General features: G+C 46.7%; 2 protein-coding genes across 2 annotated transcripts in view; one reads left to right on the forward strand and one right to left on the reverse strand.

Moving 5' to 3' along the window:
* The first annotated feature begins 1027 nt into the window (after window positions 1–1027).
* On the forward strand, window positions 1028–14624 carry LRWD1 (leucine-rich repeats and WD repeat domain containing 1). Its single transcript, XM_010022898.1, has 15 exons — window positions 1028–1150; window positions 3183–3417; window positions 4423–4542; window positions 5940–6092; window positions 6809–6952; window positions 7563–7904; window positions 8526–8652; window positions 8885–8994; window positions 9442–9649; window positions 11132–11204; window positions 11307–11447; window positions 12126–12223; window positions 12791–12952; window positions 13623–13756; window positions 14418–14624. Exons 1-15 carry the CDS (start codon window positions 1071–1073, stop codon window positions 14556–14558), a joined length of 2268 nt encoding a protein of 755 aa, XP_010021200.1. The 5' UTR covers window positions 1028–1070; the 3' UTR covers window positions 14559–14624.
* A 553-nt stretch (window positions 14625–15177) lies between these two features.
* The window catches only part of POLR2J (polymerase (RNA) II (DNA directed) polypeptide J, 13.3kDa), a gene marked incomplete at its 5' end in the record, with an annotated part of 2400 nt that continues 1680 nt past the window's right edge, over window positions 15178–15897 (reverse strand). Inside the window, one exon of the mRNA XM_010022899.1 lies at window positions 15178–15213. Within this exon, the coding sequence (XP_010021201.1) occupies window positions 15178–15213 (36 nt within the window). The remainder of the gene's footprint in view (window positions 15214–15897) is intronic.

The following is a 15897-nucleotide window of genomic DNA, read 5'->3' on the forward strand; positions in this document are numbered from 1 at the left end:
GCAGGTAAAGGTCTGATCCCGTGGGTTGGCTTTCAGTGACAGCTCTGTCGCTTGAAGGATCAAATCCTGAAAACGTGCTTTTCAGGCTCGATGCTCTTTATGCTGGTACAAAACATCCCATTCGTGAAGGACTGATTTTGCTTACAGGTGCCCCGTTGCTCATCAAACCCAGCGGTCCAGGTGCTGCAGGCATGTTGTGATGCTGAAGTCAAGCCTAAGGACAGCTTAGTGGCTTGTGTGTTCCTCACCACTTACTGGAGTGGCATTCAGGCAGCGGTGAGACTAACTTGAAAAGACAGTAGCAAGCCTGGTCTTGGAGCTCTTCTTTATTCCCTTCTCTTGGAATGAGTGTCAGAATCAGCAGTAAGCCACGAATCAGTAATTCCATGAAGCTCCTCTGGCTCTGTCTGCGTTATTAGTCTAAATATCAGTGAATCCGTGTGTGCTGTCCTGGCCACAGCGATGCACGAAAGCATCAGTTTACCAATAGCATCCACAGTGCTGTAGGGCTTTTTTGTTGGTGAGGAGATGATGCCAGTGATGGGTGGGTATTTACATTCCTGATAATAAATTCAGTTTTCCAGAATTTTAGGGAATTTAGGCAAGAATCTATCCATATTGCCAGGCCAGTGAGGGCACTGTGCCATTTCCTTGGGAGGAATTCCTTCACAACAGGTGAATTTATTCTTACTGTTGCTGTTTATTTGAAAGCCTGTTGGAGTTCTTGGAGCAGAGCCCTGTTGCTCAGGAGAGGTACAAACAGGTAACAGGGAGACTGTCCTAGTTCCCAGTGGATTACCCCGTGGACAGCTTTCATCTGCAGCAAAGGGAGGGATTGTTGTTGGGAGCATGTGCCCAGTGTAACAACAATCTCTGGTATTTCATTTCAACCAAGTCAAACAGGTGACTTCAAACGCAGCAGCAAAACCAGTAGCTAACGTCCTAACTTGTTTCTTTTTCCCCTTTTGGAGTCAGTTGGACTTCCTCTTATTCCTGTTTGTTCTCCCAGGAAGGGGGACAAGAAGAGATCCTACAGCTGAGTGATTCCAGCAGAGGGGTGGAGACTAAAAATGTCCAAAATTACTACAGAACTTCTTTTGGAAAGAGCAGTTCCAAGATCTACGAGGCTCCGAAAGATCGAGACGCTGAAGTAAGTGCAGACAGGCCCATGGAAAATTCCAGCTGAACCCAGCCTGGGCAATCCTTGTTTTGTCTTTCTTCCCATAAGCATTTTTACAGAAGAGAGACAGTTACAAAGCGTGGAGCAGGAGGTGGCATTCTCAGTGCAGGACCAGTGAGCACTGGTGCAACTGCATTCACTAGAGAAGTTATCAGTAGTTACCACCTCTGTAATGCTGCTTAAGGCCAGATCCTGATTTCCAAGCCTAAGATAGACTCCCTATTCCCAAAACACTTGTGTCTTTGCTGGCAACTGCTTACTGTGAGTAGGAGAATCTCTTCTGACCTGGATTTTAGAGGGATTTAAAAAGGTTTCTGGCATTATTTGCCCTCCCTTTTCATCTCCCTCCATCATTTTCCATCCTCTCTAAATCCAGTTGTGTTAGTACCAGAAACATTGCAGAGAGGGAGAATAAACTCTGACACACTTAGAAACCACTAAAACCAGTTTTGTTGCTCAGATCTTTAACAGAGGTCATTGAAAATATGTGTCTTTCCAAATGTTTAATACGGTGGAGTTCTGCTTTTCCAGAACTGGTCAATCCGAGTGACTCAGCCAGTTCCTGGCTGGTGCCTTTGATGTTTTTGTCACTGATGTAAGAGTTTTGGGTTTCGTATAAATTTCTTTAAAGTTACTTATTTTGGTTTGTCTTGTGCTAAAATAATCATTTTTAGAGAGAGACTCTGAAGTTTCTCTGAAGAGTGTAGGCTGCAGTAATCTGGGTAACAGAGTGATCTTGAGATGTGTGAAGCAGTGAATCTCTAGAGCGTGGCTTTTTCCATGCAGCTTCGTACCATGATTTCGAAGGGTTATATTTGAAGGGCCATTTGGGGAACATTGTGTTGAGTTTCTCTCCCCAAAATGACACAGTTGTCACACTCAGCTTTGCAGCCAGCTGAATTCTCTTCAGCCTTTCTTAGATGCTTTGCCTGGCTGGTTAGGCTTCTGAGATGGCAAGTGAAGGAGAAGTGGGTTTGCTTCCTGATTTTATTTGCCTCATTTATCCACACTTCATTTATGTTTAGAAGGCTTTTTTTATTACTAATCATTAGAGCTGGAGATTCTCTTTATTAAAGGAACTCAGACTTGTGTCCTCATGAGATGTTGGCTGTCAGGACTAGAAGCTCCCTTTGGAGCTCAACTAAATGATCTAATCAAAACTAAATGACCTTTCTTATAATGTGCAGTTATCACTTTCTTACAGAGAAGGGGTATTTTTTTTTCCCCTCACAAATACTGTACCACTTCCTCCCTCAGGACAAAATGCTTCTGCTTGGGTGGCAGCCTTGGGATTTTGGTAGGTAGATTTCCATATTCACCATTGGAAGTTTTTGCAGCAAAATTCACTTTAGGAATGAATTGGAAGAAAGGAAAAAAGTGGGAAAATCTCTTTTTTTGTGAAGCTAGTTCTTTGAAAACAGCAGAATGATCTGGGGACCTACTCTGCACTTGGCCTGAACTTAACTTCTAATGCAGGGATGAAAAGTTTTGAGCCAGATCAGCAAACTGATCCAATTTGTGTGAGCCTCAGCATGAAGTGAGAGGGAGCACAGGAACAGCTTTTGGAATCACCATAGTGTTCCATTACTTATACCAATTGTGAGGTGGTGGGTTCTAAACAATGAGTGAAACGATGAAACTAGTGCATCCCATGGACAGGGTGTAGTGAGAGTCTTGTATTGCCACAGTTTTGCTGAATTGATGTTGCAAAGGAATAAAATACCAGAATTCTTAGAGGTTTAGTAATTTTATCTATGAACAAGGACTTTTCCAGTGATTCCCTGCTCACAGCAGCTCTGTTACCCATCAGAGCTTTACCAGGATTGCAGATTACTGCAATACTTTGGTAGACTTGAGTCTGTGATGGGGTCTGTTAGCTCAGACAGCATCTTTTCCATGTGTCTGTGCCTGCAGTCAAGAAGAAGCAGGTTTGATCACATCTACCCAGTGAGTTGTGCTGGACTGAGAGGTGCAGATAGTTCATGTTCTCTTCTGTTTTCAGCCTGTCCAAGCTGCAGTTGAAGACTGGAGACTTAGACCCGCGTTTGTTTTCCCGTTTGAGGCATCTGCAGAAACTGGATCTCTCTGATAATTTACTGGACAAATTTCCCAACAGCCTAACCCTGCCTGATCTGCGTGTCCTAAACTGCAACAACAACAAACTGGAAGATGTTACTGCTCTGAAACAGTTCCCTCTGCTCGAGGAACTAACCTACGAGAACAACGTGTACTTGACCGTGAGTTACTGCCCGTCCTTACAAAGCTAAGCATTAAATAGAGGGGATGCAAGCAGCAGTCATACCTAGTTCTTGTATGCTGTTCTTCGGCAGCAAGTGGTAGGGCATCTGACAAAGCAGCCAGTCTTTCTGAGCTGCTTCACCAGTCTGTGCCACTATTTTCCAATCTGCAGAAGTGACTTGCCTAAAATCACTCAGATGCTAAAATCTGGGTATCTTGAACTGCTTATGCTCCAGGTCACAGTCCTGTCTTAGGTAGCTTATCAGGCAGGATGTCATATGCTCATATCTTACGTGTGAAATACAGCAATGACTGCGTAGAAACCTCCTTCTTAGATGTTAGTTTTGGTGCCCCTTGTGCTCTGGAAGAGCAGACTTGGTCCTCTGCTGCAGAGTTAAACTTGTTGGTTAGCCTAGTTTAGGTTTTCTGATGAGGCTCTGCTGACCGTACAGTTTAAAGCATTCAAAACTGTAGTTTTACTTGTGCTTTAAACTGACATCAGCCACCACCAGCCCCAGGTGCTTGTTTGCTGTTGCATGCCCACAGAAGTGTATGTGTGGCTGGGTAAACTGGATTGTGGAACTGGTCTGACCTATAGCACACCTGACCCAAAGAAGCCCTGCTGCTGGTGCCTTTGCTGTAGGCAGGGCAGGTCTTTCTCTGCATTAGATGCTTGCTCTGTGTTGAAGGATGCAAACAAGATACCCTGCATTGCACCCGAGCGGGAGCAGATGAGCCTGGTTACACCGCCACCACCTTGCGTTGGATGGTAGTACTGCATGAGAGTGAGGCAGGTCTTTTGTCTGCAGTTTGAGATCCCAACTCGTAGGAGAAGGTTAGTTTACAACTAAAAGGCAATAGTCAAGTCAGAAATGCTGAGAAGAGCTTATGAAATGTTTTTTCCTGGATAAATATGTTCTTCTTATCCTTGCCTGTATTTTAATAAAGGACTAAAGCTAAAGTAAGTGCCATGTAACAGCAACTTTGGTGGCTTCTCTCTCTAGCTCAACGATGACTATAAAGTAATGTTTCTTTTGCAAAACCTTCGGCTACTCAATGGCAAAGATATCACCAAACTGGCAAATCATGTGAGGCGTGTCAATAGTCGTAAGCTCACCAGCAAGGTAAGATGTGAGAGTTCTTAATCTCTAAGCACAGTAACGAAATACTGTGTTTTGGCATCATCTGAACACAGCTCACAGTGTGGGCAGCCTCGGAATTGCTGCTTTCTCTGGGCGCTGCTTGCATTTGCTCTGCCTGTTCTGCGTAGCCAACTTCTGCCTTCGGTTTAAACCACAGGAGCAGGGCCAACAAGGTCTCTGTCTGACCCTCTAGTTTTTCAGGTCACTCAGATCATCATTCAGAAATGGGAGAAACCTAGTGCTGTAGACACCTCCCCATCTAATCTCTGTTACTGTCCTAGCGCTAGGAATGGGGAGCACAAAACCGGGCTCAGAATAATCCTGTTTTTTTCCAGCATACACCAGGAACAAGGATTTGTTCTTTCTTCTTCAGCTGTGCATGTTTGGAATCGTTTTTTTCACTCATTTACATGCACAGTTTGGCTCCTGACAGATTGTTCCCATAAAGCATCTTGTGATCTTGAGCAAAGTTATTGTTGTATGATGGAAAAGGTTTGGGGTTTTTTTTGTGCAGTACTGCTCTTACCGTTTGATTCCTAGTTAGCTGATCTTCTTATTTCCTTCTGTGTAGCAGTGGTGGAGAGATTAAATACTGAACTGGGATGACTTTTTGTGCTTCATATTATCTGTGTAATACCTTGTACCTCAAAGGGTCTTGGTGAGGGCTGCTCAGCCTCTTATCCTGCAGGCAACTGGGCATGGTTGGCTGGTTAATGAGACACCAAATGCTCCCTGTGCTGTTCGTTTTGTGCTGCTCTCTGTGTCCCAGATACCTTTCCCTGCTGGTATTGCTTTGTCCCTGGCTCCCCAGTTCTTACTGCTGTGTCTAAATGTAAAATGTCTGTTAGGTCCAAATGCTTATGGATGTGTTACTACCTACCAGAAACTCCCAGGTGGGAAACTGTGCTGATAAGTGACATCTGCCCATAGTTCAGAAACCTTTTGGAGCCAAGGTATCTTTATAAATGGGAATGGTATGTGCACCAGTCCTGCTCATGCACACACTTGAACTACAAGAAAACTCAAACATCCTCATTTCCTGTGCCTATTGTAATAAATTAGTTACCTGTCGGGTACTCCCTGTTGGTAGGGAATGGTGTAAGACTGCAGAAGACCTTTTGCTATGGATCCAGAGGCATGAAATCAGACATTGCTCTGGGTCTGAGCCACACTCACTTAAGCTTGGTTCAGAGGAATTGGGTTTCTTCTTAGCTGAAGTCGTGGTTTGATCACTATAAACTCAGTGGAAGCAGTGCTATCATGTAGCTAGCGGAGCCTCCGGGTTGGCAACTTCTTAAGTGCTTTTACAAGTACTCCTGTGCTTTTCTGCTCTGGTTTTCTGTAGTATTCCAATGAATAAACTCAGTCTTTCTGCCCAGGTTACTGCTCACTGGAAAAAATTCTTCCATGACCAACTTCCTGAGAAATACACAGCTGAGCAAGTGAAGTCCATCAAGAAGAAGTTCCTGAAGTCGGTCCAAACCAACGTAGTGTATGGGCCCAGCTCACTCAGTGAGTTCACCCGCTGGCGGGTAGGTGACATTTCACTCTCTTACCCTTCTGTCCTTCAGGCAAGGACTCTGAGGCCTGATTCCGAATGGATTTGAGTAAAATGCTGTATGGTTTTGGGTGTCAGGGCTCCTGCAGACAGCGGGGGATCACGTTTTCTGGTTTTCTTTGTTAAGCAGCTACGGAAGCACTAGGTCTAAATGTGCACCACGTTGCAATGACTGTCGTTAAACGCTGTGTTTTAATTCATAAGCAATAATGATACTTGTACTAATTAACAAGACTGCAGTTCCTTAGTACTTAATTATTTGCAAATAACTCTAATGGCATCCTTTAGTCTTGATTCAAGCTGTACGAAAGGAGAAAAGATAATGACAGAACTGTAGTTACTCCCAGTGGGGAAAGATACCATTTAGTTGTAACGTATGTTTGAGTTGTATGTGCATACATACAACTGAGGCTTCCATCTCTCCTTTGTCTTGTTTCATTGCTGTGCTCTTGCCTTCACAAATGTCTCCCGTGGATGTCCATGACAAAGTGAAGTTCTTGGGTCATGTAATGTCAGCATTACCTGGCCTGCCAGGCTGTCAGCTCCTCCATCACTTGTGAAATTCATGTAGAATAGTGGAAGCAGATATTAAGAGCTCAGCAAAGCAGCTCTCATTACATAGTGTGTCTGCTGTTGCTGTGTGTCTTTTGTGTTGGGGTTTTTTTACATACCCACGTATTTGTTTCTAAGGTGAAAATGATTGCAGAAGAGTTTCTGGCATACTCACTGGGTCTGGAGTTAAACTCAGATCCCGAACCAGAGGAAAAGATGGATGAGAATGAGGAGGAAGAAAGCACAGAAAGCCCCAGGGAAGCTGCAGAGGACAAGGGTCAGGTAGGTGATTTTTCCGGTTTGATTAACAATGTCCTTTTTATTTCATATGAATTCAGTAGCACTTGTCAGTTTGCATTTATGATGTTTTGGTAACTGTAGGGGCAGTCTCAGGCTCCAGCCTTTATTCAACAACTGAAGCTTGTTCTTTATAGCCACATTGAACCTTTCCCAACAATGTGAAGGTTGAGTTGCTCTCCAAGAAGGGAAAGCTCCCACTCTTATAGGAAACCCCAAAAGATTGCATGAGTATAGGCCTACTGACTCCACCTCCCCTTTGAGGAAGGGGTATATTTAATTAGAGAATTGGGCTGATAACATGGCACTTCTTTACAGTGGCTGCAGACTGAACCCACTGGGTCCATGGGCCAGATTTGTTTTTCCACATTGTTTTTAAATCACAAGTAAGTGGGACAAGGGAAGAGAGAAGTGATTTTATTTAGCTTCTGCCTCCAGGAACTCCGCAGCTTTTGGCTTTCTGATTCTTGGAACCCAGTCTGTAACCATAGGAGGGTACTTGCAGTTGAATAATTTATATCTCTGACTTACAAATCATCTGCACAGCTTGGGGAAGCCAGAAACCTTCTGCACAAACTGACAACATGCCTTATAGGTCACAGTAACATCCAGAAAGAGGAAAAGAAACCACTCGAAAATAGGCCCTCGCAGGAAGAGGTCCAAGACCCGGGTGGCCACCAAGGAGAAGGCTGTAGTTAATCCCAGAAAGTCCAGTGACGTGCAGGATGACCCAGCTCCTGACAAACCAAGAACATCGAGCCAGCCAGCCAAAGAGGCAACCCCTGAGCAGGAAGCTGAAGAGACACATAAGAATGGAGAGCAGTTGCCCAAGGGGCAAAGCAACAGAAGATCCAGCCAGCTGACAGGTGAACAGAAAAGCCAGGAGCAGGACAATGGAGTTGTTACCTTGACCCCGGTGAAGAACTCCAAGGGTAAGGTATGTTCATCAGCCCCCTTTAGGACTGGCTTTTGGCCTCGTGGTTTAGTGGGAGGAGCCGCATTCAGATCTCATCAGAGCTCTACACAGTTTGGAGCTCGTATCTGGCCAGATATATTGTGAGTTATGGTTTTTGTTTTGTTTTTTGTTGTTTTAAATCTCTCAGAGGCATCAGGGAAGGCCCCCCATGGACACAGTGAATCCCCTGCAGGGGATGGATGGACCAGCGCTCTGAGGTGGTGCACTGAAAGCCTGTTTTTAGAAATGGGACTGTCATGACTTGCTCTCAGGTCAAAGTGATGGCTGCATGGGGAAAGGTGTTTCCCCCTCAGCTCAGAGCAGTGGGGATCTGAAGGGTTTTTCACATTACTCTGCATCAGGAAATGGGGTTCACTGCTGGGGTCTGCTGGGCACATCTTTTCTAAGCAGTCGTCTGCTGGTTTAGGAGTCTTGAGCATTGGTAGCACCTCAGTCTCTCCTGTTCTCCGTAGCACAGAAGGGCTGAACAAACCCTGCAGTTTAACTCAGGTTGCTGTGTTCAGTAGAGGGTTCTGTCCAGGCAATCACAGGCAAAGCGCTGCCAGGGGAATGAATTGTCTAAATGTGGATGGTTTATTGTAGGAGGATGTCAGTGCAGAGCCATTGCATTTTCTTCAGTGTCACAGTAAAGGCAACAGCCGCGAGGATTTTAAAACGCAGCTCTGGGCCTGTGTCTTCGAGCCATTGCTAGACTCTGGAGCCAGGAAAGGTGAGCTCTTATAGAGGTTTGCAGGATTCCCAGAACCACCCGGCTCTGGAATCCCAGCGGACTCCATGCACTAGACCCCTGCTCCTTCAAGCTGTAGTCTCCATTGTCAGGAAGAGACTTGCTTACATACTTCTTCTTTGACTTTGAAAACAGGAGACTGGGAGAGCACCAGGCAGTCTTCATGTGTTATCTGTGAACTGGGACCTTCTCACCTATTCTTTTCATCTTTCAGATCCCATTGTGAGCTCCTCCAGAACCGTGGCAACATGTGGAGGGGAATCTGTCTGTCTGATTGATTGTGAGACAGGGACGGTGCTGAAAAAGTATAAGGTGGCTGCAGAGGTAAGTTGCAAGTGGCAGGAGTAAGAGTTGACTGGAACCACCGCCATTTGTTATGATTACATACACGTGTACATAATGTACATTACAAAGAGCTCTGAAAGGGTTTCTAGCATTACCACAGGCAGGTCTTAAAAGGATGAAGGTAGATAGTAAATTGCTTATCCCTTTAGCCTGGTTTGTTTTGGAGGTTTTTTGTTAGCTTAAAAGATTAGCCTGCCCCTCTCCTCCTCACGCAGGCATGCGTGTGTGTTCTAAGGCTGCTTGACAGCACAGAGGATTAAACATCCTGTTTCAACAGTTCATGTTCTTCTGAGGCTTCAGTGCCCCACCTTGAAAAGTCGTGTCATTTCACCTCAATAGCTCTCCGATGGTTGTCTTATCTCTGAGCTGACAGCTGTCCTGCCGGCTCTTCTCTTTCACTCTGTCCTTGGTTTCTTTTTGTCCTAGGAGTTTTTCAGTGTTGCGTGGACAACCCTCACAATGGTCATCAGCAACAGTCGGAAGAAATCTCATAACATCCTAGCAGCTGCTGGGAGGAGGGGGATCGTCAAACTGATCCACGTGGCAGCTGACTTCTGCTACGGAGAGATAAAGGCTCATAAAAAGCCCATTGCTACTGTCTGCTTCAGCCCAACTCGAGAAACTCACCTCTTCAGTAAGTCTGGATCAGAATCTCTTTAGCTTTAGTACCTAAATGTAGAAAAGGTGGGCTTCCTTAACAAGGAGAACTGTCAGCAGGGCAAGCAGGGACTGCACACACGTAGAAAAAGCACGGCCAGACATTATGGAGGGAGTATTGTTAGTCTCATAAGACAGTAACCTACAGAGGGTACAGACTTTTTCAGCCACAGAGCCTGAGGTGCAGCAGCTCCTGTTTCTCTCTCGGTAGCTCTCGGGGTGGCTGTCACGAACAAGCCCAGCAGTGGGCCCGTTCCGCAGGGATGAGTAAGAAGAATGACAGCCAGGGCAGGCTGCTGGGGGCCAGGCAGGGCTCTCAGCAGCACAGCAACAGGGGCAAGCAGTGTACAATGGGCTGTTAGAGATCATTTTTTCCGGTGAGCAAAATTATGCACTTAAGTGCTTTTGGATAAATGACAGGGTTTTGGATTTCCTTGTCACACCTCTTTTTTCTACACCATTCAGCCTGGTGTGGAAGAGAACTTTGCCACAGTAGGGCCCACAGAGGCTGAGGTTATGGACGGGTAGGACATGAGCCATTACATTGCAGATTGCAGCTGCATTGTCAGGCCTGTAAAGTAACCTGTTAGAGCCATTCAAACCGCACCCCACAGCACATTGTTCCTCTGGCCTACAATTACCCACATCCTGGAGTGGTTAGAGTGCTACATGAACCATTAACAGTGGAGTTTTTCTCAAACACAGGTAGCTGCAGTGGCTAATCCCAAGCAGCAGCTCAAGAGGGCGAAAAGCAGAAGCCTAGGAGGAAAAGGAGGTTGATGATAGCACGTCCATACAATGGAGTGGACAGCTTGTTACATTGCAGAGAAGCATTTCTAGTAGTGAAGTGAGAGCGTTTGCATGCCTGTCTGGGAATGGGACACTGCCCCGTGTACTCTGAGTTTGAGGGCTGCCGTTTGATCAGGGTCCAGATTACTCTGACTAATCTGTTAGGTTTGTTTCTGCTACCAGTACATCAGCTTGGTGACAAAGACATGAAAGGTCTTTCACGCTTTACATCAGTGCCTAAGTTTCCCCATGGGAGCTACCGTGGATGTGAGCACAGTAAGCCATGGATGTGTGGGATAAAGTGGTGTCTGCCCAAGAGGAGAGGTTAGGGCTTAGATTCCCCTAGAACCCCAGAAACATGAGCTGAAAAGGGCACTAACTATTGACCTTATGAAGCCACAACTCAATAATGGACTCTAGGAAACATTCTTTTATCTGCTCCTCTTAGAGCACAGGATAAGAATGCAAATTACTGACCATGCTGTTTGACAGTGTCTCTGAAGTGGTGTTGAGCCAGGAGCCTCAGTGACTGCTGCTGTGCCTTAATGAGCTCTCTGATGCCCCAGGCTTAGAGTGTTACAGCCTGTGACACAGGTAGACTTGCCAGCTAGCACGAGAAGAGCCAGATGAGCAGCGGTGTCACTACCTGCTTCTCTTCTGTGTCCCACAGCTGCATCCTATGACAAGCGAATTGCACTCTGGGATATTGGGATTCCAGACTGTGACTACAATTTCAAAGCAAGGTAAAGGTTCAAAAACCAGACGTGGCCAGCCCAGGAGCCTGTAACTATCACGTCACAGCACCACTTAACTGCATGCTTCCTTTTTCTCTTCTATCTTTTTAGCCAGCTGCTGGTGCTGGAAGTGCTCTCTATTCCCCTGCGGATTGCCCTTGTCCCCACCTGCCCTGATCAGTACCTGCTGGCTGGCTGTGAAGGTGGCTGTTTTGCCTGGAATATAAAACTGGATAAGGAACAAAAAAACAGGTGAGACCCCAAAGTTGGGGGCATGTGTTTGCTTTCCTTATAAGAAGAGCTTGTCCTAACAAAGGCCTTATTTCTAGCTGAGAAGGTCAGAGCAAGAAAAGCAGCATGTCCTACCCACTTTAAAACATCCCTACCCACAGAGGGAAGAAAAAATACCAGCATGATACTAAAGGAGTGCTCAAAGCTAGCAGCCCTGAGCGTGTATTGCTGCTCCAGTCTACAAGTGTTGCAGGGAGGCTGACAGGGCTGTAGTGCAACACCCTAAAACTTAAGGGTGTGGATCTTGAAGCAGTGTAACAGAGCGTAAAGTCTTGGCTCTAGTTCCAGTCCTCCAGTAAGGCCCATCCTGCTGCTGGTGCAGGAGGTTACCCAGGAAGTGGGCACTGTTTTGGGAGCACAGGAAGAACTGGTGACAGAGAAGCAAGTGGAGTCATGCCTTGCTGTCACACACTAATCCTGAGGTCTGCACAAACAGATGGAGTAGACCAGCAGTCTCTTAAGCAAAAGGGCTGTATTAATTAACCCAGGTGGCCAAAGGCATAATTTCAAGTGGGAATTCATCTGGGTTTGGCAAGAGACTCACTAACACACGAATTTCCTTCTGGGCTCTGTGCCCGAGTGCCCATTCACTGCTCCCCATCCAGGCCTCAACTCATTTCACCCTTCCCTCTATTCCAGGCCTTTTGAAGCCATGTTCCAGTTTCCTGATGAGGATGGAAGCATGACAACATTGCACAGGGTTGATGGTTTGGCTTTTCTGAATGATGATGTTGTGGGTGAGTATAAACACAATAGCCCGACCCAAAAAACCAGGCACCTTGGCACATGGCAGGCTGAACGGAGTGCAGCTACCTCTTCTTTAGCTTGCTGGGGGCTACAGAACGGAGTTGTCTCCCAGAGTCCCTTGTCTTTCCCTGAAATGTGGGCTAGAGGTGCAAATGCACATCTGGGCAGGCCTAGAAATGGGGATGGCCCCATCCCCAAAAGCATGTTTGGCCAGGTAGTGGCAAAGTGGAAGGGAGAAGGGCTGGTGGCAGCAGTATTTGTTTGCAGGGCAACTGGGGGTTCCCACATCTGGGAGAGTGCTTAAAAGCATGGGCAGGGCCTTTCTGAACAGCTTATGCTTGTTCTGCAGTTCAGGAATGTATTGTGGGATTGAATATCCCTCTGCAGCCTCCAGCGATCCTGAAACGAGGTAAAAGAGGTGGAAACAGTTTAACACCAGGTCCCACGTCTTAAAAGCCACCTTCTGGAAGAACCACCTTCCCCAGCAGCCAGCCTTTGTCTTGAAGCATTTCACTTCTCTTGTCACTGACACAGCCTTTCCCATCTTTCTTCCCTAGTTTCCAAGAGCTCTAAACCAGGATGCATATACCTATGGAGCTGGAGTCGGTCTTTTGACACGAAGGGGAAAGGATGCCAGAGAACCATAGCTGCAGTTATTCTGGCTGAGCTCGAGTGGTCCACGACAGACCTGTCCTACCTGACGCTCAGCACCTGCCCAGGTAGGCAGTGCTCTTCCTCACTCCCTGTGGCAGGGATGCTGCACGGGTCAGGATTGCCTCGGACCAGTGGCGTGGGGAAGCCTGGAGCTGGATTTCAGTCCCCATCAGACTGGTCTCCACTCTGCTGCCAAGAGCCCTGACTTGTAATGCAGCTCCAACCCTGTGCAGCTCCAGCTGTGTATAAATAACATTAGGAGTAAGTAATTAACAGCTCTACCATCTGCCATCCAAGGGGGAACCACCGAGGTGTTGATCAATGACATTACCAATGTGGCCTCCCTTGTACAGGGCTTCAGAGCACACCGAGCTGATGGCCTGGCCCTGTAGTGTAGCTGGAGCCATTTATAACACCTAGTGCAGCTCGAGGAAGGGGCAGGACACACCAGGGGCAGCTGGCTTTCAAAACTACTGAGGAATAGACCTAAAAAGGGTCAGAAGAAATCCCCTAACATTTATCACTAGCTTCTCTCTACTAGAGCAAGAGAACTGATTTAGCTTTAGGTGAAAAGAGCTTTCTCAGAGCAAGGTCAATTCATAGATTTGTGCTGTATTATGCTGAAATACCACATCCTCCCTTGGGATCCTGCAGTGCTGGCTTGAGCTCTGCGTTACAGCAGAGGGGACCCTCGGTTCCACACTCATTTCCCATCTTCTTCTTTTGGTCCTGCAGCAAAAGACTACGTGTTCTGTGGCGACGAGAAGGGAAGCGTGTGGATGTACAACCTGTCAAGCTACACCACAGCATGGAGCTCTGCAAAGGGGAAGCGCTCCCCTTTGCAGGAGAAGAGGATCCCTCCTGCACAGGTAGGTCTTCAGCTGTGACAGGAATTGGGAGCTGTAAAGCACCTCTTCCTGCTCCTGCATTCTGCAGCTTGGCAACTGTTCCTAGCTGAAGGGCCCTCTCTGAAAAGTTGGTGGCTAAAGCCTGATGATACAAGTGTGCAGACACCATTTCCCTGCTGGACTGAGGGGAGGGGAGGCAAAGGGAAACCAGAGCAGCTGTTCCTGGCACAGGAAAGGGCTGTCCGTTCATGCACACTTTTCCTGCTGGGCAGATCCGGGGCCTCCAGGGATAGTTCTCTCTTGGGACCCTCTGGAAGGACAATCCCACATACTCTCTCTCATACCAGAGCCTGGTCTTGAGCTGCACTAAATGTAGGTATGAAGTGACCCCGTGTTCCAAAAGCTCTTTGGAAGTGCATTGCCTGAGGCAGCAGTGGGCTCCTCCAGGGCTGAGAGGCAGCACTTTCTCCTTCCTGTTCCAAGCCCCTGTGTTTCAGGGGAGCATCACCAAGCTGCACCACCTCCCTCAGAAAGGCCACGAGCCTTTTATTCAGCTTCCCTGGGTGGGCAGGGAACCAGATTCCACAGAGACCCAGTTGTCAATTAACACTAATCAACATCCTCTCACCTTCAGAGACAATACCAGCTCCCCTTTCCTACCCAACCTCTCTTCTCCTCCTAGATTCTCCAGTGGCCAGAGCTCCGAGCAAACGAGGAGCAGCTGACTGAAGTCCTAGTAAACAATGTGGTCTCAGACCCTACTTTTACTTACCTTGTTGTCCTAACTAGTGTGAACATAACAGCAATTTGGAAGAAGTCATAGTTCCTTGTACCACAGTTTCATGCCCGTGCTTTGAACTAGTGCAGTATTAGTGACTGTTACCCATGTAACCATCACGTTTTCTAGACCCGCTGTTATGTGCAAGAGACAAAAATACCAAGAAGAGTTTGTTAAACTCATCCAGTCATTGTAAACACCCGCTTTCTTTTACTGTAAGTTTTCCACAATTGGTGCATTTGTTTTATATAGAAATGACACTCAATAAAACAAACCCCCACTTGAGCTGGCAGTGCCTCGACTTCTTGGAAAGGAAAAGCAGAGAGTTCATCCACCACTGTCACAGAGCAGTGCCTCATCTGGGGGAACACTCACACCAAACTCACCACCAGCCCAGCACAAATATTTGCATGAAGGCTCCCATTAGGAAAGCAGACATCATTTTAATGCCTTATCCATCAGCTCAGACATGACAGTTTTCCTCTTGGCAAAGTATAACACAAAAAACAAAGTCAAAACATCATTGCTACTGTCCAAAATTAAACTCGTGTGGGACAAGGGGGAAAATATTGGCCATGAATGAGGGGGGGGAATCTAGGAGTCACGTAACAAACAGCCACATGGTTCTGCCTTGAAAGTACAGGCTGCTCTAAGCAGGGTGATTTTACTCGATTCCTTCTTGTTTGTCCTTAATGGCAACCTGTAAAACACAAACACGAATGCATACGCTCAGATAAGAACTGTTACTGAGCTGGAGGAGGTTTAAACATTCCACAGTCTCCTGTGAGACACAGACCCACCACAAACCAGCAGTGGAAATGTCTACAGTAGCCAGAGAAGTAATACTTAAAGTAAAAACCACAACATATTTACAGACTTGGGGCACTGTTACCTTGCACCAGCACATCAGAGAACACGACACAGACATTATCCTAGTCATAGTCTCCCTGGTTTTGTCTAATAACCTTTTGGGCAGAAATAAGTCTCAAAGATCAGGGGCTAAATAAATCCAATTGCACAGCTGAGCAAAGCAATGAGAAGTGGTCCAAAATCTCCCCAAAACTGTCACAGAAAACACTTGGAAGAATGGAAAATTGTTTTCTGCATGAATCTGACTGAGAAAACCAGTGCTGGGCATCTAGAGAATTACAGAGCACTCACTGAATGCTCGTCAGATGTGCAAATAACCCTTAAGCACAGCCAGGAGGACAGGAGCCAAATAATCAGAGAATCAACCAGGTTGGAAAAGACCTTTAAGATCATCAAATCCAGCTGTCCCCCAGCACTGCCAAGGCCACCACTAACCCCTGGCACTGAGGCCTCGTCTACCCGGGCTGTGAACACTTGCAGGGACGGTGACTCCAGCCGTGACCTGGGCAGCCTG

The sequence above is a fragment of the Nestor notabilis genome, unplaced genomic scaffold (genome assembly GCF_000696875.1).
Source record: "Nestor notabilis isolate BGI_N333 unplaced genomic scaffold, ASM69687v1 scaffold26049, whole genome shotgun sequence".
Classification (NCBI taxonomy): Eukaryota; Metazoa; Chordata; class Aves; order Psittaciformes; family Psittacidae; genus Nestor; species Nestor notabilis.

Excerpts from the sequence above, each read along its gene's own strand:
- LRWD1 (XM_010022898.1), top strand. The coding sequence starts at position 1,071 with ATGTCCAAAATTACTACAGAACTTCTTTTGGAAAGAGCAGTTCCAAGA. Across the intron at positions 9,650-11,131 it reads TCGAGAAACTCACCTCTTCA|CTGCATCCTATGACAAGCGA; the intron begins GTAAGTCTGGAT and ends TGTGTCCCACAG. Across the intron at positions 12,953-13,622 it reads GACGCTCAGCACCTGCCCAG|CAAAAGACTACGTGTTCTGT; the intron begins GTAGGCAGTGCT and ends TTGGTCCTGCAG.